Genomic DNA, 20,197 nt, shown 5'->3' on the forward strand with positions numbered 1-20,197 from the left:
GCACAACCCAAGGGGGGGGGCGCCAACCCAGACAGGAAGACCACGTCAGTGACTCAACCCACTCAAGTGACGCACCCCTCCCATGGACGGCATGGAAGAACACCAGTAAGTCAGTGACTCAGCCCCTGTAATAGGGTTAGAGGCAGAGAATCCCAGTGGAAAGAGGGAAACCGGCAAGGCAGAGACAGCAAGGGCAGTTCGTTGCTCCAGCCTTTCCGTTCACCTTCACACTCCTGGGCCAGACTACACTTAATCATAGGACCTACTGAAGAGATAAGTCTTCAGTAAAGACTTAAAGGTTGAGACTGAGTTTGCGTCTCTCACATGGGTAGGCAGACCATTCCATAAAAATGGAGCTCTATAGGAGAAAGCCCTACCTCCAGCCGTTTGCTTAGAAATTCTAGGGACAATTAGGAGGCCTGCGTCTTGTGACCGTAGCATACGTGTAGGTATGTACGGCAGGACCAAATCGGAAAGATAGGTAGGAGCAAGCCCATGTAATGCTTTGTAGGTTAGCAGTAAAACCTTGAAATCAGCCCTTGCCTTAACAGGAAGCCAGTGTAGGGAGGCTAGCACTGGAGTAATATGATACAATTTTTGGGTTCTAGTCAGGATTCTAGCAGCCGTATTTAGCACTAACTGAAGTTTGTTTAGTGCTTTATCCGGGTAGCCGGAAAGTAGAGCATTGCAGTAGTCCAGCCTAGAAGTAACAAAAGCATGGCTAAATTTTTCTGCGTCATTTTTGGACAGAAAGTTTCTGATTTTTGCAATGTTACGTAGGTGGAAAAAAGCTGTCCTTGAAACAGTCTTGATATGTTATTCAAAAGAGAGATCAGGGTCCAGAGTAACGCCGAGGTCCTTCACAGTTTTATTTGAGACGACTGTACAACCATCCAGATTAATTGTCAGATTGAACAGAAGATCTCTTTGTTTCTTGGGACCTAGAACAAGCATCTCTGTTTTGTCCGAGTTTAAAAGTAGAAAGTTTGCAGCCATCCACTTCCTTATGTCTGAAACACAGGCTTCTAGCGAGGGCAATTTTGGGGCTTCACCATGTTTCATTGAAATGTACAGCTGTGTGTCGTCCGCATAGCAGTGAAATTTAACATTATGTTTTCGAATGACATCCCCAAGAGGTAAAATATATAGTGAAAACAATAGTGGTCCTAAAACGGAACCTTGAGGAACACCGAAATTTACAATTGATTTGTCAGAGGACAAACCATTCACAGAGACAAACTGATATCTTTCCGACAGATAAGATCTAAACCAGGCCAGAACTTGTCCATGTAGACCAATTTGGGTTTCCAATCTCTCCAAAAGAATGTGGTGATCGATGGTATCAAAAGCGGCACTAAGATCTAGGAGCACGAGGACAGATGCAGAGCCTCGGTCTGACGTCATTAAAAGGTCATTTACCACCTTCACAAGTGCAGTCTCAGTGCTATGATGGAGTCTAAAACCAGACTGAAGCGTTTAGTATACATTGTTTGTCTTCAGGAAGGCAGTGAGTTGCTGTGCAACAGCTTTTTGTAAGATTTTTGAGAGGAATGGAAGATTCGATATAGGCCGATAGTTTTTTATAATTTCTGGGTCAAGATTCGTCTTTTTCAAGAGAGGCTTTATTACTGCCACTTTTAGTGAGCTTGGTACACATCCGGTGGATAGAGAGCCGTTTATTATGTTCAACATAGGAGGGCCAAGCACAGGAAGCAGCTCTTTCAGTAGTTTAGTTGGAATAGGGTCCAGTATGCAGCTTGAGGGTTTGGAGGCCATGATTATTTCCATCATTGTGTCAAGCGATATAGTACTAAAACACTTTAGTATCTCCCTTGATCCTAGGTCCTGGCAGAGTTGTGCAGACTCAGGACAATGGAGCTTTGGAGGAATACCCAGATTTAAAGAGGAGTCCGTAATTTGCTTTCTAATGATCATGATCTTTTCCTCAAAGAAGTTCATAAATTTATTACTGCTGAAGTGAAAGCCATCCTCCATTTGCGAATGCTGCTTTTTAGTTAGCTTTGCGACAGTAGCAAAAAGACATTTCGGATTGTTCTTATTTTCCTCAATTAAGTTGGAAAAGTAGGATGATCGAGCAGCAGTGAGGGCTCTTCGATACTGCACGGTACTGTCTTTCCAAGCTAGTCGGAAGACTTCCAGTTGGGTGTGGCGCCATTTCCGTTCCAATTTTCTGGAAGTTTGCTTCAGAGCTCGTGTATTTTCTGTATACCAGGGAGCTAGTTTCTTATGACAGATGTTTTTAATTTTTAGGGGTGCATTTGCATCTAGGGTATTGCGCAAGGTTAAATTGAGTTCCTCGGTTAGGTGGTTAACTGATTTTTGTCCTCTGACGTCCTTGGGTAGGCAGAGGGAGTCTGGAAGGGCATCAAGGAATCTTTGGGTTGTCTGAGAATTTATAGCACGACTTTTAATGCTCCTTGGTTGGGGTCTGAGCTGATTATTTGTTGCAATTGTAAACGCAATAAAATGGTGGTCCGATAATCCAGGATTATGAGGAAAAACATTAAGATCCACAACATTTATTCCATGGGACAAAACTAGGTCCAGAGTATGACTGTGGCAGTGAGTAGGTCCAGAGACATGTTGGACAAACCCCACTGAGTCGATGATGGCTCCGAAAGCCTTTTGGAGTGGGTCTGTGGACTTTTCCATGTGAATGTTAGTCACCAAAAATTTGAATATTATCTGCTATGACTACAAGATCCGATAGGAATTCAGGGAACTCAGTGAGGAACACTGCATATGGCCCAGGAGGCCTGTAAACAGTAGCTATAAAAAGTGAGTGAGTAGGCTGCATAGATTTCGTGACTAGAAGCTCAAAAGACGAAAACGTCATTGTTTTTTTTTCTTAAATTTAAATTTGCTATCATAGATGTTAGCAACACCTCCGCCTTTGCCGGATGCACGGGGGGTATGGTCACTAGTGTAACCAGGGGGTGAGGCCTCATTTAACACAGTAAATTCATCAGGCTTAAGCCATGTTTCAGTCAGGCCAATCACATCAAGATTATGATCAGTGATTAGTTCATTGACTATAACTGCCTTGGAAGTGAGGGATCTAACATTAAGTAACCCAATTTTGAGATGTGAAGTATCACAATCTCTTTCAATAATGGCAGGAATGGAGGAGGTCTTTATACTAGTGAGATTACTAAAGCGAACACCGCCATTTTTAATTGTGCCCAACCTAGATCGAGGCACAGACACGGTCTCAATGGGGAAAGCTGAGCTGACTACGCTGACTGCATACAGGACATCATCCATCCTCCTCTCCCTCTCTGCATTCAGTACAGACGTCATCCATCCCCCTCTCTCTCGCTCTCTGCATACAGTACAGGACGTCACCCCCCCCCTGCATTCAGTACAGGACGTCATCCATCCCCCTCTATCTCGCTCTCTGCATACAGTACAGGACGTCACCCCCCCCCCCTGCATTCAGTACAGGACGTCATCCATCCCCCTCTATCTCGCTCTCTGCATACAGTACAGGACGTCACCCCCCCCCCCCCCCCCCCCTCTGCATTCAGTACAGGACGTCATCCATCCCCCTCTATCTCGCTCTCTGCATACAGTTCAGGACGTCACCCCCCCCCCCCCCCCCTCTGCATTCAGTACAGGACGTCATCCATCCCCTCTATCTCTGCATTCAGTACAGACGTCATCCATCCCCCTCTCTCTCTGCATTCAGTACAGACGTCATCCATCCCCCTCTCTCTCTGCATTCAGTACAGATGTCACCCATCCCCCTCTCTCTCGCTCTCTGCATACAGTACAGGACGTCACCCACCCCCCCTCTCTCTGCATTCAGTACAGGACTTCACCCACCCCCCCTCTCTCTCTCTGCATTCAGTACAGGACGTCATCCATCCCCTCTCTGCATTCAGTACAGATGTCGTCATCTCTCTCTCTCTCTCTCTCTCTCTCTCCCTCGCTCTCTCTCTCTCTCTCTCTCTCCCTCGCTCTCTCTCTCTCTCTCTCTCTCTCTCTCTCTCTCTCTCTCTCTCTCTCTCTCTCTCTCTCTCTCTCTCTCTCTCTCTCTCTCTCTGCATTCAGTACAGACATCATCCATCCTCCTCTCTCTCTGCATTCAGTACAGGACGTCATCCATCCCCCTCTCTCTCTCTCTGCATTCAGTACAGACATCATCCATTTTTACATTTACATTTTAGTCATTTAGCAGACGCTCTTATCCAGAGCGACTTACAGTAGTGAATGCATACATTTCATGCGTTAAAAAATTTTTTGTACTGGCCCCCCCGTGGGAATCGAACCCACAACCCTGGCGTTGCGCACACCATGCTGGCGTTGCAAACACCATGCTCTACCAACTGAGCCACAGTCCTCCTCTCTCTCTGCATTCAGTACAGGACGTCATCCATCCTCCTCACTCTTTGCACTCAGTACAGGACATCATCCATCCTCCTCTCTCTCTGCATTCAGTACAGGACGTCATTCATCCCCCTCTTCCTCTCTCCCCTTCGCTCTTCCTCCCCCTCTCTGTTAGTGTTCTCGCTGTGGTTCAGTGACTGTGTTTGCTCTGGCTGTACTTCCGATGGAATGGCTTTGTGCTCCCATTGTTCTTCCATAAACACAGCTTTACCAAGAGAAGGGGAGGCAGACAGGGCTTCAGGAATGTGTTTTTCCCGCGACACTGCGTTGGGAACGCGGCTGGCTGTGGCTTTTCCTTGGAAAAGATGCGGATCCGGCACCGCCTTTCACGCTGTCCCCACAGTGAACCGGGTTAGGCTAGTTAGGCCTGGGAAGACCAGGTGAGCCGAGTGCCTATCAGATTCGACAAAGATTCTCACACACGTGCCCACCAAATTTTCACATATACTGCAGTTTGTGGTAACTACACCTTCGGAAAACATGTTTTATGTGCGCAATCACAACAATATACGTGTGCTGCTCACATATAGGTAACTGACAAAATAAAGGAAACACCAGCATTAAGTGTCCCTCCAGTTTTTTTTCAATCGCTTTGTCAAATTTTTCAGATGTGGTATATTTTCAAAACTCTTAGTTTCAAAACTGATAACACTTGTAATTCCCCTGTCTTATGTTCAGAACCTTTGATTGTGTATTCATTGGAGTTGAACACATCTTTCACCCCTGAGTCAATCATGCAAGATTTCAGTGAAATAACATGAAAACATTTAGCCACCAATACATCAGATGAATTATGATCGACTCATCATTTAGTCATTTTAACTAACATTTAATCTAATAACAAAAAACACAATATACATTTTTCAAACAGTTATTTTTTAAGTGCTGAATAGAAAGAATAGTAGATGGTAAACATCACTTCCATACAATATTTGGCTGACATGCGCAATTCGTTTTTGTAAACCATATTTTTTGTATCCAATGGCAAGTTGTGAGCATGTAGAGAACTGTTAGTGTTACAGTTTCGTTTTCATTATATACATGTGTAGAACAACTAATGAAAAACGGGGATATTGGGGTATTGTGATGCAGTAGGCTACAGTAAAAACATATTGCTGTAGCAAAGTGTACGTATGCCATGCTAATTCTGCCACATGCAACATTGTTCTAGATCACATTTTTTTTATGAGACTTTTCAACTGATACAGTATCACCTGTCTCTCTACTTGACACAATTCATCAGCTTACAGTGTATCAGTTAAATTCAGATAATGAGTGGAAAATGCATTCGGAAAGTATTCAGACCCCTTCCCCTTTTCCACATTTTGTTACGTTACAGCCTTATTCTAAAATTGATTACACCCATTTTTTTCCTCATCAGTCTACACACAATACCCCATAATAACAAAGCGAAAACAGGTTTTTAGAAATGTTTGCATATTTATTACAAATAAACTGAAATACCTTATTTACATAAGTATTCAGACCCTTTGCTGTGAAACTCGAAATTGAGCTCAGGTGCATCCTGTTTCCATTGATCACCCTTGAGATGTTTATACAACTTGATTGGAGTCCACCTGTGGTAAATTAAATTGATTGGACATGATTTGGAAAGGCACATACTTGTCTATATATGGTCCCACAGTTGACAGTGCATGTCAGAGCAAAAACCAAACCATGAGGTCGAAGGAATTGTCTGTAGAGCTCAGAGACAGGATTGTGTCGAGGCACAGATTTGGGAAAGGGTACCAAAAAATGATGCAGCATTGAAGGTTCTTAAATGGAAGAAGTTTATAACCACCAGAGCTGGCCTCCCGGCCAAACTGCGCAATCGTGGGAGAAGGGCCTTGGTCAGGGAGGTGACCAAGAACCAGATGGTCACTCTGACAGAGCTCCAGAGTTCCTCTGTGGAGATGGGAGAACCTTCCAGAAGGACAACCATGTTTGCAGCACTCCACCAATCAGGCCTTTTATGATAGTGGCCAGACGGAAGCCACTCATGACAGCCCACTTGGAGTTTGCGAATAATGTTTTCTGAAAGGCAGATTAATAAATTAAATATGTATGCAAATTGCAAGAGATTTGGTGCAGTGAACAAGTGACTGCTAATTTGTGTGTTGTACTCCGTCAAATGAAAATATGCTTAGTTTTGAAACGAGCCATTTTGATGGTCTGTTTTGATTTTTGTGCTTAGAGTTGTGAAAATGTAGCACATAATTGTGAAAATTGCACCAAAGGGATTGCAAAAGTCTAAAAGGGTGTTGGGCCACTGCGAGCCAGAACAGCTTCAATACACCTTGGAATAGCATATGGCTTGCACTGTTTTCATGTTCATCAAACCATTCAGTGACCAATCGTGGATGGGGGATTTTCATCCTATGGGGGCATAGCCATGGTAGCCAAAACTCATGGCCTGCCCAGCATTTCCATACATGACCTTAAGCATGATAGGATGTTAATTGCTTAATTAACTCAGGAACCACACCTGTGTGGAAGCAATTGCTTTCAATATAAGTTGTATGCTCACGTGTTTCCATTATTTTGGCAGTTACCAGTTAGGCACATGACTTCCTCCTTATTAGTTTCCCCTGGGTGGCAGTTGTCACATTGTTTTTGGTCTCTAATCGCAGAGCTAATCACTCCCTGAATGCATCCCAAATGGCACCTTATACCCTATATAATGCACTACTTCTGACCAAGGCCCATAGAGCTCTGGTCAAAAGTAGTGCACTATGTAGAGAATAGGGTGCCATTTGGAATGTTCCCCTCCCTTTCTCCAGTGTTGTTGTTCTGAATGGGCTCATTAGGTAACCAGTTCTTCGTACTCTTTAGTTTCTGTGTTATTGTTTGTTTTTCTCTGAAAATTCCTTACCAATTGACCCCCTCGCTCTCTCCCTCATTCCCCCCCCCCCCCCCATCTAGGTTCTGCAGGTTAAGGAGCCTCAATCTCTCTAACAACGCTCTGTCTGACTTCCCTCTGGCCGTGTGTGACATCACTTCCCTGACAGAGCTCAACCTCCAAGGCAACCTTCTGACCTCTCTGCCCTCCGTGCTGGGGACCATGCACAAGTGAGTGGGGTCACAGGGTTAAAGGTCAGGGGGCAATAGACAGAAAGAGGGAGAGAGCCTGTGACTGAGACAGTAATTGAACTGCCATTGGTCAGTCATTTGTTTATAACCTCCTCCCAAAAAACATTTAGTTAATCGCTCAGCATTAGTGTTGGGTTTTGTGCTGTTGCCCAGTCCGTCCACTACAGAATAACCAGGCTGTGAATGTTTGGTGGGAAAATCTGTTTTCAGACATCAGGCTGCAGTAATAGGATCTGAAAGATTTTGCCTTTTTTAAAGTTGAAATTTTGAATCTCTCTGTTAGCAATTTTTCATAAGTCCCTTGTGAAAGAACCACGAGTTTTACATGTCACATAAAATCAGGCACGATAACAGAAAGCTCATGTGAAGGTTACAGCCACACACATAATCCCCTCTCCCACTGAGCTCCATACTAACCCCCTCTCGCCATCTCCTCCTCCCCAGCCTGCAGACCCTGCTTCTGGATGGTAACTCTCTGAACTCCCTGCCTGCTGACCTGTGCTCTCTGGAGGCCCTGACCTACCTGGGCCTGTCCTTCAACCTGTTCAGCTGCGTACCTCCAGCCCTGGAGAAGCTCAGGGGGGTGGAGAGGCTCTGTCTGGCTGGGAATCAGCTCTCCTCCCTGGACATGGCTGGCCTGCAGTGGCTCCCCCACCGACACATAGATCTCAGGTATTTTACTTTGTAAATAAGTGTTTTAATTAGTTCTTTCAAGTGTTTTGCTCTGGGATCAAATGCACGTCTTGTTTTATCTATGTATTTTTTATTTTTTTTTACCCCAAATAACATTTAAATTAATTAAATTCAATACTAGTACTGCTCGGCTAGTGGGAATCAACCTTGCCCAGCTCCATTCATATATATGTAATAAGCAGTGGCAATTGTTAGCGTGTAAATCTTGGTGGGGCAAACCTTTTTTTTTTAGATGCATGCCAGCAAAGCCACAACACTAAACAAAACATTCATTGCTCTATAACGGTGACCCAAAACTGTATTGGTGACAAATGGTTCCCCCTACATAAAGCTGTCCCAACAGCAGAGCTTTCTTTTCAGCACCATGGAATGAATCCTTATGACCGCTACACCTGGATATCAGTGGAGCCTTGTCTGGCAGCGAAACAGTTCATTTATTTACTTGCTAAACAAATGTGGATTCTACTGACAATTGAGATACAAACTATATGGCTTAGCCTCTTAAGTATCGTACCCTTTTTATTCCAATTTTCGTCTAAAATGACATACCCAAATCTAACTGCCTGTAGCGCAAGACCTGAAGTAAGGATAGGCATATTCTTGATACCATTTGAAAGGAAACACTTTGAAGTTTGTGGAAATGTGAAATTAATGTAAGAGAATATAACACATTAGATCTGGTAAAAGATAATACAAACAAAAAACAGGCGTTTAAAAAAATAAATAAATACTTTTAAATGCAAGAGAAAGGCCATTGTCATGAACCGCCTCGAAGTTCGTAACAAAAAGGGAGACAACGTGGAGATAAGGAATAACAAAATATATTTATTAACTAAAGCAAACTAAATACAATTAACAATGGTGTGTGTGTATTCAGTAAGCAGTAGTGTAAGTGAGTGGTTGCGTGCATAAATGTGATGAGGGGTGTTGAAAGGTGCCAACGAAAAACAAACAAAACAGCCACCAAAAAATGCCACGACCAAAATCTCAGTGTCTGCATGGAGAGAGTCTCCTCAATGAATGGAGAAGTGGTGCATTTATCTTGGGACACACCCGGGCCCAGGTGTGTCCCATGTCGCTGATGACCCTCCCAGCGCCGCCCGCCGACATCCTAAAAAGGAAAACGAGAGCAAAGAGAAAGAATACAGCCGACAGAGTGGGAGGGTCGTCACATCCCCCTACATAAAACCGGGGACCAACAAGGACCCTGGAACACCATACCAGCGTCTGCGGCCCAAATTGACGAGGGGGTACGTGTTCACACTTCCACTTGCCCCAGCCAACCTTGTCCTCCCCAGACCTCAGCAACCTTTGCGCACAGGAAGCAACGTTTAAGAGGAAAGAAGAAAACGAGACCAGAAGGGAACAGACAGGAGCGACAGAACAGGACAAAACCAAACAATGGTCAGTCACGTAGACATTCAGGAACAGGACAATACCAAACAATGGTCAGTCACGTAAACATTCAGGAACAGGACAATACTAAACAATGGTCAGTCACGTAGACATTCAGGAACAGGACAATACTAAACAATGGTCAGTCACGTAAACATTCAGGAACAGGACAATACTAAACAATGGTCAGTCACGTAAACATTCAGGAACAGGACAATACTAAACAATGGTCAGTCACGTAGACATTCAGGAACAAGACAAAACCAAACAATGGTCAGTCACGTAGACATTCAGGAACAGGACAATACTAAACAATGGTCAGTCACGTAGACATTCAGGAACAGGACAATACTAAACAATGGTCAGTCACGTAAACATTCAGGAACAGGACAATACTAAACAATGGTCAGTCACGTAGACATTCAGGAACAGGACAATACTAAACAATGGTCAGTCACGTAAACATTCAGGAGCAGGACAATACTAAACAATGGTCAGTCACGTAGACATTCAGGAGCAGGACAATACTAAACAATGGTCAGTCACGTAAACATTCAGGAACAGGACAATACTAAACAATGGTCAGTCACGTAAACATTCAGGAGCAGGACAATACTAAACAATGGTCAGTCACGTAGACATTCAGGAGCAGGACAATACTAAACAATGGTCAGTCACGTAGACATTCAGGAACAGGACAATACTAAACAATGGTCAGTCACGTAGACATTCAGGAGCAGGACAATACTAAACAATGGTCAGTCACGTAAACATTCAGGAACAGGACAATACTAAACAATGGTCAGTCACGTAGACATTCAGGAGCAGGACAATACTAAACAATGGTCAGTCACGTAAACATTCAGGAACAGGACAATACTAAACAATGGTCAGTCACGTAAACATTCAGGAGCAGGACAATACTAAACAATGGTCAGTCACGTAGACATTCAGGAGCAGGACAATACTAAACAATGGTCAGTCACGTAGACATTCAGGAACAGGACAATACTAAACAATGGTCAGTCACGTAGACATTCAGGAGCAGGACAATACTAAACAATGGTCAGTCACGTAAACATTCAGGAGCAGGACAATACTAAACAATGGTCAGTCACGTAGACATTCAGGAGCAGGACAATACTAAACAATGGTCAGTCACGTAAACATTCAGGAACAGGACAATACTAAACAATTGTCAGTCACGTAGACATTCAGGAGCAGGACAATACTAAACAATGGTCAGTCACGTAGACATTCAGGAGCAGGACAATACTAAACAATGGTCAGTCACGTAGACATTCAGGAGCAGGACAATACTAAACAATGGTCAGTCACGTAGACATTCAGGAGCAGGACAATACTAAACAATGGTCAGTCACGTAAACATTCAGGAACAGGACAATACTAAACAATGGTCAGTCACGTAGACATTCAGGAACAAGACAAAACCAAACAATGGTCAGTCACGTAGACATTCAGGAACAGGACAATACTAAACAATGGTCAGTCACGTAAACATTCAGGAACAGGACAATACTAAACAATGGTCAGTCACGTAGACATTCAGGAACAAGACAAAACCAAACAATGGTCAGTCACGTAGACATTCAGGAGCAGGACAATACTAAACAATGGTCAGTCACGTAGACATTCAGGAACAGGACAATACTAAACAATGGTCAGTCACGTAGACATTCAGGAGCAGGACAATACTAAACAATGGTCAGTCACGTAGACATTCAGGAGCAGGACAATACTAAACAATGGTCAGTCACGTAGACATTCAGGAACAGGACAATACTAAACAATGGTCAGTCACGTAGACATTCAGGAGCAGGACAATACTAAACAATGGTCAGTCACGTAAACATTCAGGAACAGGACAATACTAAACAATGGTCAGTCACGTAGACATTCAGGAGCAGGACAATACTAAACAATGGTCAGTCACGTAGACATTCAGGAACAGGACAATACTAAACAATGGTCAGTCACGTAGACATTCAGGAGCAGGACAATACTAAACAATGGTCAGTCACGTAAACATTCAGGAGCAGGACAATACTAAACAATGGTCAGTCACGTAGACATTCAGGAGCAGGACAATACTAAACAATGGTCAGTCACGTAAACATTCAGGAACAGGACAATACTAAACAATGGTCAGTCACGTAGACATTCAGGAGCAGGACAATACTAAACAATGGTCAGTCACGTAGACATTCAGGAGCAGGACAATACTAAACAATGGTCAGTCACGTAGACATTCAGGAGCAGGACAATACTAAACAATGGTCAGTCACGTAGACATTCAGGAGCAGGACAATACTAAACAATGGTCAGTCACGTAGACATTCAGGAACAGGACAATACCAAACAATGGTCAGTCACGTAGACATTCAGGAGCAGGACAATACTAAACAATGGTCAGTCACGTAGACATTCAGGAACAAGACAAAACCAAACAATGATCAGTCACGTAGACATTCAGGAACAAGACAAAACCAAACAATGGTCAGTCACGTAGACATTCAGGAACAAGACAAAACCAAACAATGGTCAGTCACGTAGACATTCAGGAGCAGGACAATACTAAACAATGGTCAGTCACGTAGACATTCAGGAACAGGACAATACTAAACAATGGTCAGTCACGTAGACATTCAGGAGCAGGACAATACTAAACAATGGTCAGTCACGTAGACATTCAGGAACAGGACAATACTAAACAATGGTCAGTCACGTAGACATTCAGGAGCAGGACAATACTAAACAATGGTCAGTCACGTAGACATTCAGGAGCAGGACAATACTAAACAATGGTCAGTCACGTAGACATTCAGGAACAAGACAATACTAAACAATGGTCAGTCACGTAGACATTCAGGAGCAGGACAATACTAAACAATGGTCAGTCACGTAGACATTCAGGAGCAGGACAATACTAAACAATGGTCAGTCACGTAGACATTCAGGAGCAGGACAATACTAAACAATGGTCAGTCACGTAGACATTCAGGAGCAGGACAATACTAAACAATGGTCAGTCACGTAGACATTCAGGAACAGGACAATACTAAACAATGGTCAGTCACGTAGACATTCAGGAGCAGGACAATACTAAACAATGGTCAGTCACGTAGACATTCAGGAGCAGGACAATACTAAACAATGGTCAGTCACGTAGACATTCAGGAGCAGGGTGCACAAGAGAGCGCGTCAGCAACAAGCTCCAATGAAAACAACATCTCAGGGTCCTTCTCAATTTTGGCAACATCAACATAACAGAATTTGTTTTTACATTTATCACTAAGTTAAATCTTGTAGTGTTCATCGATCTTCAACAGCTGTTCTTTAGTACGTCACTCTAACAGCTCCTTTGATGGAAAGCGAATTAACTCATCTACATTAGACCCCATAGTCAGAAGTAAATGCAAAAAAATAAAAATAATCTTGCTCTTCCCCTCTGCTGAGCACATCAGACTGGGCACCACAGAAGAGAGATGAGAGATATATTGGGGCTTCCCCAAAACCTACAATAACTCAACCCTAGTCTTTGAGGGGATTTGTGGTGGGTAATTATGCAAAGGGAAAAAAACACCCAGCAAGCTGGCAGATTCCCAAGCCACGGATGTGACCCCGAGACAACTGCTCAGTCCACAGACACCGCACAAAAATAACAAACAAAATAACCATGCCCAACGTATTCCAAAGTAAAACGCATCGCTAAGCCTAATAGGGGAAAAATAAAGGCTATAGCTCCGGGTAGCAAGTGTCACAACCCTACCCAAATCTCCCACTAAGGTACACAGCCGATTGTACTCACCTCCTCGGACCGATGTCCCAACAGCGAGTAGAGCAAGAGTCTCCAGCCTGGGCAGGGGCCTGGAAACTAACCAATGTACTCTCTCCAAGGAAGGACACAACCAACTCTCCACCACAGTGGCAAGTTTACCAAACAAACAAAGGCAACCAGAACAGGGCTTAGCAAACATTACAACTCAAACAAGCTGTAACAAAAGATGCAAACAAAGCACCTGCAGAGTTTGAGACAACAGGGGTTCAATTTGTAGAACACAGTTCCTACATTTGAGTATAAAAATGTATTTTATCCAACAAAACTATGCTACATTTTATCTCTGGGACCCTCAGGATGACAAATCAGAGCAAGATTACTGAATGTAAGTACATTATTTACCTTCAGAGGTGAATGTATCAAACCTGTTGCCGTGATAAAAGTGTTTTGTTGTTGTGCGCACTCCTCACAATAGCATGGTATTTGTTCACTGTAATAGCTACTGTAAATTGGACAGTGCAGTTAGATTAACAAGAATTGAAGCTTTCTGCCCATTTAAGACATGTCTATGTCCTGGAAAGTTGGCTGCTGCTTATGTCATTCTAGTCACATTAGCGTACGTTAGCAACAACGGTCCCGGTTTAGGGATACCTATCCCGTAGAGGATAAGGGAATGATGAGCGGATAAGAGGAAATCAGAAATTTTGATTAAGACATTAATGAGTGAGCTACGACTGATGAAGTCAATATACAGTGCCTTCGGGAAAGTATTCAGACACCTTGACTTTGTCCACATTTTTTTACATTACAGCCTTATTCTAAAATGGATTTCAAAAATATATATAATCTGCAATCTACACACAATAACCCATAATGACAAAGCGAAAACAGATTTTTAGAATTTTTTGCACATTTATATATATTTTTTTAAACAGATACCTTATTTACATAAGTGTTCAGACCCTTTGCTATGAGACTCGAAATTGAGCTCAGGTGCATCCTTTTTCCATTGATCATCCTTGAGATGTTTCTTCAAATTGATTAGAGTCCACCTGTGTTAAATTCAATTGATTGGACATGATTTGGAAAGGCACATGCCTGTCTATATAAGGTCCAACAGTTGACAGTGCATTTCAGAGCAAAAACCAAGCCGTAAGGTCGAAGGAATTGTCCGTAGAGCTCACAGACAGGATTGTGTCGAGGTACAGATCTGGGGAAGGGAACCAAAATATTTCTGAAGCATTAAAGGTCCCCAAGAACACAGTGGCCTCAATCATTCTTAAATGGTAAAAGTTTGTAACCACTGAGACTCTTCCTAGAGCTGGCCGCCTGGTTAAACTGCGCAATCGGGGGAGAAGGGTCTTGGTCAGGGAGGTGACCAAGAACCTGCTCCAGAGCATTCAGGACCTCAGACTGGGGCAAAGGTTCACCTACCAACAGGACAACGACCCTAAGCACACAGCCAAGACAACGCAGGAGTGGCTTCGGGACAAGTCTCTGAATGTCCTTGAGGCCCAGCCAGAGCCTGGACTTGAACCCAATCAAAGATCTCTGGAGAGACCTGAAAATAGCTGTGCAGCGACGCTCCCCATCCAACCTGACAGAGCTTGAGAGGATCTGCATAGAAAAATGGGAGAGACTCCTCAAATACAGGTGTGCCAAGCTTGTAGTGTCATACCCAAGAAGACTCGATGTTGTAATTGCTGTCAAAGGTGCTTCAAAGTACTGAGTAAAGGGTCTGAATACTTATGTAAATGTGATATTTCAGATTTTTGTAAAAACATTTATACATTTGCAAAAGTTTCTAAATGTGTTTTTGCTTTGTCATTATGGGGTGTGTGTGAAGATTGATGAGGGAGAAAAAACTATTTAATAAATTTTAGAATAAAGCTGTAACGTAACAATGTGGAACATGTCAAAGGGTCTGAATACTTTCCGAAGGCACTGTAACTATTTGTTCAGCACTTTTGAAATGTACAGCGACAGAATTCAGAACATGGTCCGTTCTTACAGTATTCTCCCTGTACACCAAGTCAGAACCGTAGGATAAATGAAGGGGGCGTATAAGCGGACAGTGAAAGCTCAATGTTTGATGATGACATTTCTCTAAAACAGGCTATAGGCTACATGTGCACCACCAAGTCAGAACAGTAGGCTAAGTTATGAGGGGGGAAAGGGACCAAATTGTTAGTGAGGCACATGGGCTACTAACCGCTTACAACACAACATACACTTACTTTTACTTTTTTAGCTACAGTATACATATCTCCCTGGCATATTACATCATTTATGCAATGGCATACAATACATTTTTGGACTCACGGTTGTGCTGTGCTCACTTGAACAGGAAGGTGGCTCGGTGGTCGTTCTTGTGGGCAAATTTTGTCATAACTTTCATCAAAGTCTGTCATTCCCTGGATTTATGGTGCTTTCAAGACAACTGTGAACTCTGGGGGGACAAGTTTGAATCATCAAGTAAGTGATCTGCAGGTCGGAGCTCTAGAAAGAGGCCAGAGTTCCTGACTTGGATTTCAGAGTTGGATGACCATTCATAATGTATTTTCCCAGTCGGAGCCTGTTTTTTTTCTAGGTTCCCAGTTGTCTTGAACTCACTGAAGTCTGAGATTTCCCAGTTCTGAGTTTCCAGTTGTTTTGAACGCGGCAGAAGTCATGCTGGATTGACAGCAAGGCCAATGTATTCAACCTTTTTTGGCCCATGGTTTTGCGTGTGAAGGTTTATCCTTTTAAGCAAGGAAAAGAGACCCTTAAACCCAGACTTGTACCACACACCCACTCCACCGAATAGGAGGGGAAGCAAAATAGTGATTGCTTTGCAACGCTTGCAGTTAGCCTTTGATTCCTTCCAAACCTCTTATTGTTGAATTTGCTATTTCCAACTTGTTGTGTAATGTTTATGTCCAATGGCCGATGAGCACCGATACATTTTATCTATAATTTTTCTTCATATGACAAGGATTGAAAAGGATTTGCCAGTAGATTGACGTGGTTCATGGAGATGACTGCTTGTCTAGCTTGCTAGCTAAGATTTTGAAAGTATGATGATCAATCAAATCTACAGTAGATATAACGTGATTTGATGTCATTTTATTTGTGGCCAATGACCTTGAGCCTTCTTTGATCGGCACTTCTAATGTAAATCTATGGCAGCACCCAAGGGGGCTTGAACTTTCTAGCTCTCCCTGTAGATTTTGTGGTGACGTAGTGTCCCCATGAGTGATAGAACACTGAGCCAATCACAGTGCAACTAGAGAAGATTACCAATGCCTACGCTCTGTATTTTCCACTGGCTGCCCCTCCACCACAGAAAGCACTAAGCTAGGCTGAAACACCTGCATTTTGGAGCTGCCTTACTCAAGAAGGAAAAAAATACCATGTTTGTATCCAGCTTTATTAACTCAGTACATTTTTATTTACATTGTTTGCAAACTGATATGCAACATGTATTAATGCCAAAATAACATGCAAAACAGGCACTCACAAAATAAATATATATTTTTTTTTTAGTGTGTGCCTGTTTTGCATGTTATTTTGGCATTAATATGTTGCATATCAGTTTGCAAACAATGTAAATAAAAATGTACTGAGATAATAAAGCTCTGCCCCACCTGCCCTGAATCAAATCAAATCAAATATATTTATATAGCCCTTCGTATATCAGCTGAAATCTCAAGTGCTGTACAGAAACCCAGCCTAAAACAGCAAGCAATGCATGTGAAAGAAGCACGGTGGCTAGGAAAAACTCCCTAGGAAAAACTCCCTAGAAAGGCCAAAAACCTAGGAAGAAACCTAGAGAGGAACCAGGCTATGAGGGGTGGCCAGTCCTCTTCTGGCTGTGCCGGGTGGATATTATAACAGAACATGGTCAAGATGTTAAAATGTTCATAAATGACCAGCATGGTCAAATAACAACAATCATTGTAGTTGTCGAGGGTGCAACAAGCACGTCCGGTGAACAGGTCAGGGTTCCGTAGCCGCAGGCAGAACAGTTGAAACTGGAGCAGCAGCATGGCCAGGTGGACTGGGGACAGCAAGGAGTCATCATGCCAGGTAGTCCCGAGGCATGGTCCTAGGGCTCAGGTCCTCCGAGAGAAAGAAAGAAAGAGAGAAAGAGAGAATTAGAGAGAGCATATTTAAATTCACACAGGACACCGGATAAGACAAGAGAATACTCCAGATGTAACAGACTGACCCTAGCCCCCCGACACATAAACTACTGCAGCATAAATACTGGAGGCTGAGACAGGAGGGATCAGAAGACACTGTGGCCCCATCCGATGATACCCCCGGACAGGGCCAAACAGGCAGGATATAACCCTACCCACTTTGCCAAAGCACAGCCCCCACACCACTAGAGGGATGTCTACAACCACCAACTTACCGTCCGAAGACAAGGCCGAGTATAGCCCACAAAAATCTCCGCCATGGCACAACCCAAGGGGGGGGCGCCAACCCAGACAGGAAGACCACGTCAGTGACTCAACCCACTCAAGTGACGCACCCCTCCCATGGACGGCATGGAAGAACACCAGTAAGTCAGTGACTCAGCCCCTGTAATAGGGTTAGAGGCAGAGAATCCCAGTGGAAAGAGGGAAACCGGCAAGGCAGAGACAGCAAGGGCGGTTCGTTGCTCCAGCCTTTCCGTTCACCTTCACACTCCTGGGCCAGACTACACTTAATCATAGGACCTACTGAAGAGATAAGTCTTCAGTAAAGACTTAAAGGTTGAGACTGAGTTTGCGTCTCTCACATGGGTAGGCAGACCATTCCATAAAAATGGAGCTCTATAGGAGAAAGCCCTACCTCCAGCCGTTTGCTTAGAAATTCTAGGGACAATTAGGAGGCCTGCGTCTTGTGACCGTAGCATACGTGTAGGTATGTACGGCAGGACCAAATCGGAAAGATAGGTAGGAGCAAGCCCATGTAATGCTTTGTAGGTTAGCAGTAAAACCTTGAAATCAGCCCTTGCCTTAACAGGAAGCCAGTGTAGGGAGGCTAGCACTGGAGTAATATGATACAATTTTTGGGTTCTAGTCAGGATTCTAGCAGCCGTATTTAGCACTAACTGAAGTTTGTTTAGTGCTTTATCCGGGTAGCCGGAAAGTAGAGCATTGCAGTAGTCCAGCCTAGAAGTAACAAAAGCATGGCTAAATTTTTCTGCGTCATTTTGGACAGAAAGTTTCTGATTTTTGCAATGTTACGTAGGTGGAAAAAAGCTGTCCTTGAAACAGTCTTGATATGTTATTCAAAAGAGAGATCAGGGTCCAGAGTAACGCCGAGGTCCTTCACAGTTTTATTTGAGACGACTGTACAACCATCCAGATTAATTGTCAGATTGAACAGAAGATCTCTTTGTTTCTTGGGACCTAGAACAAGCATCTCTGTTTTGTCCGAGTTTAAAAGTAGAAAGTTTGCAGCCATCCACTTCCTTATGTCTGAAACACAGGCTTCTAGCGAGGGCAATTTTGGGGCTTCACCATGTTTCATTGAAATGTACAGCTGTGTGTCGTCCGCATAGCAGTGAAATTTAACATTATGTTTTCGAATGACATCCCCAAGAGGTAAAATATATAGTGAAAACAATAGTGGTCCTAAAACGGAACCTTGAGGAACACCGAAATTTACAATTGATTTGTCAGAGGACAAACCATTCACAGAGACAAACTGATATCTTTCCGACAGATAAGATCTAAACCAGGCCAGAACTTGTCCATGTAGACCAATTTGGGTTTCCAATCTCTCCAAAAGAATGTGGTGATCGATGGTATCAAAAGCGGCACTAAGATCTAGGAGCACGAGGACAGATGCAGAGCCTCGGTCTGACGTCATTAAAAGGTCATTTACCACCTTCACAAGTGCAGTCTCAGTGCTATGATGGAGTCTAAAACCAGACTGAAGCGTTTAGTATACATTGTTTGTCTTCAGGAAGGCAGTGAGTTGCTGTGCAACAGCTTTTTGTAAGATTTTTGAGAGGAATGGAAGATTCGATATAGGCCGATAGTTTTTTATAATTTCTGGGTCAAGATTCGTCTTTTTCAAGAGAGGCTTTATTACTGCCACTTTTAGTGAGCTTGGTACACATCCGGTGGATAGAGAGCCGTTTATTATGTTCAACATAGGAGGGCCAAGCACAGGAAGCAGCTCTTTCAGTAGTTTAGTTGGAATAGGGTCCAGTATGCAGCTTGAGGGTTTGGAGGCCATGATTATTTTCATCATTGTGTCAAGCGATATAGTACTAAAACACTTTAGTATCTCCCTTGATCCTAGGTCCTGGCAGAGTTGTGCAGACTCAGGACAATGGAGCTTTGGAGGAATACCCAGATTTAAAGAGGAGTCCGTAATTTGCTTTCTAATGATCATGATCTTTTCCTCAAAGAAGTTCATAAATTTATTACTGCTGAAGTGAAAGCCATCCTCCATTTGCGAATGCTGCTTTTTAGTTAGCTTTGCGACAGTATCAAAAAGACATTTCGGATTGTTCTTATTTTCCTCAATTAAGTTGGAAAAATAGGATGATCGAGCAGCAGTGAGGGCTCTTCGATACTGCACGGTACTGTCTTTCCAAGCTAGTCGGAAGACTTCCAGTTTGGTGTGGCGCCATTTCCGTTCCAATTTTCTGGAAGCTTGCTTCAGAGCTCGTGTATTTTCTGTATACCAGGGAGCTAGTTTCTTATGACAGATGTTTTTAATTTTTAGGGGTGCAACTGCATCTAGGGTATTGCGCAAGGTTAAATTGAGTTCCTCGGTTAGGTGGTTAACTGATTTTTATCCTCTGACGTCCTTGGGTAGGCA

General features: G+C 43.3%; 1 protein-coding gene across 2 annotated transcripts in view; it reads left to right on the forward strand.

Moving 5' to 3' along the window:
* Positions 1-20,197, forward strand: part of LOC115158657 (PH domain leucine-rich repeat protein phosphatase 1) — a 62,122-nt gene that overhangs the window by 26,811 nt on the left and 15,114 nt on the right. For both annotated transcript variants that reach the window (XM_029707846.1, XM_029707847.1), the window contains exons 5-6: positions 7,333-7,479; positions 7,945-8,172. In XM_029707846.1, the coding sequence (XP_029563706.1) occupies positions 7,333-7,479; positions 7,945-8,172 (375 nt within the window). The remainder of the gene's footprint in view (positions 1-7,332; positions 7,480-7,944; positions 8,173-20,197) is intronic.

This window comes from Salmo trutta, chromosome 22 (genome assembly GCF_901001165.1).
Source record: "Salmo trutta chromosome 22, fSalTru1.1, whole genome shotgun sequence".
NCBI classification, from domain to species: Eukaryota; Metazoa; Chordata; class Actinopteri; order Salmoniformes; family Salmonidae; genus Salmo; species Salmo trutta.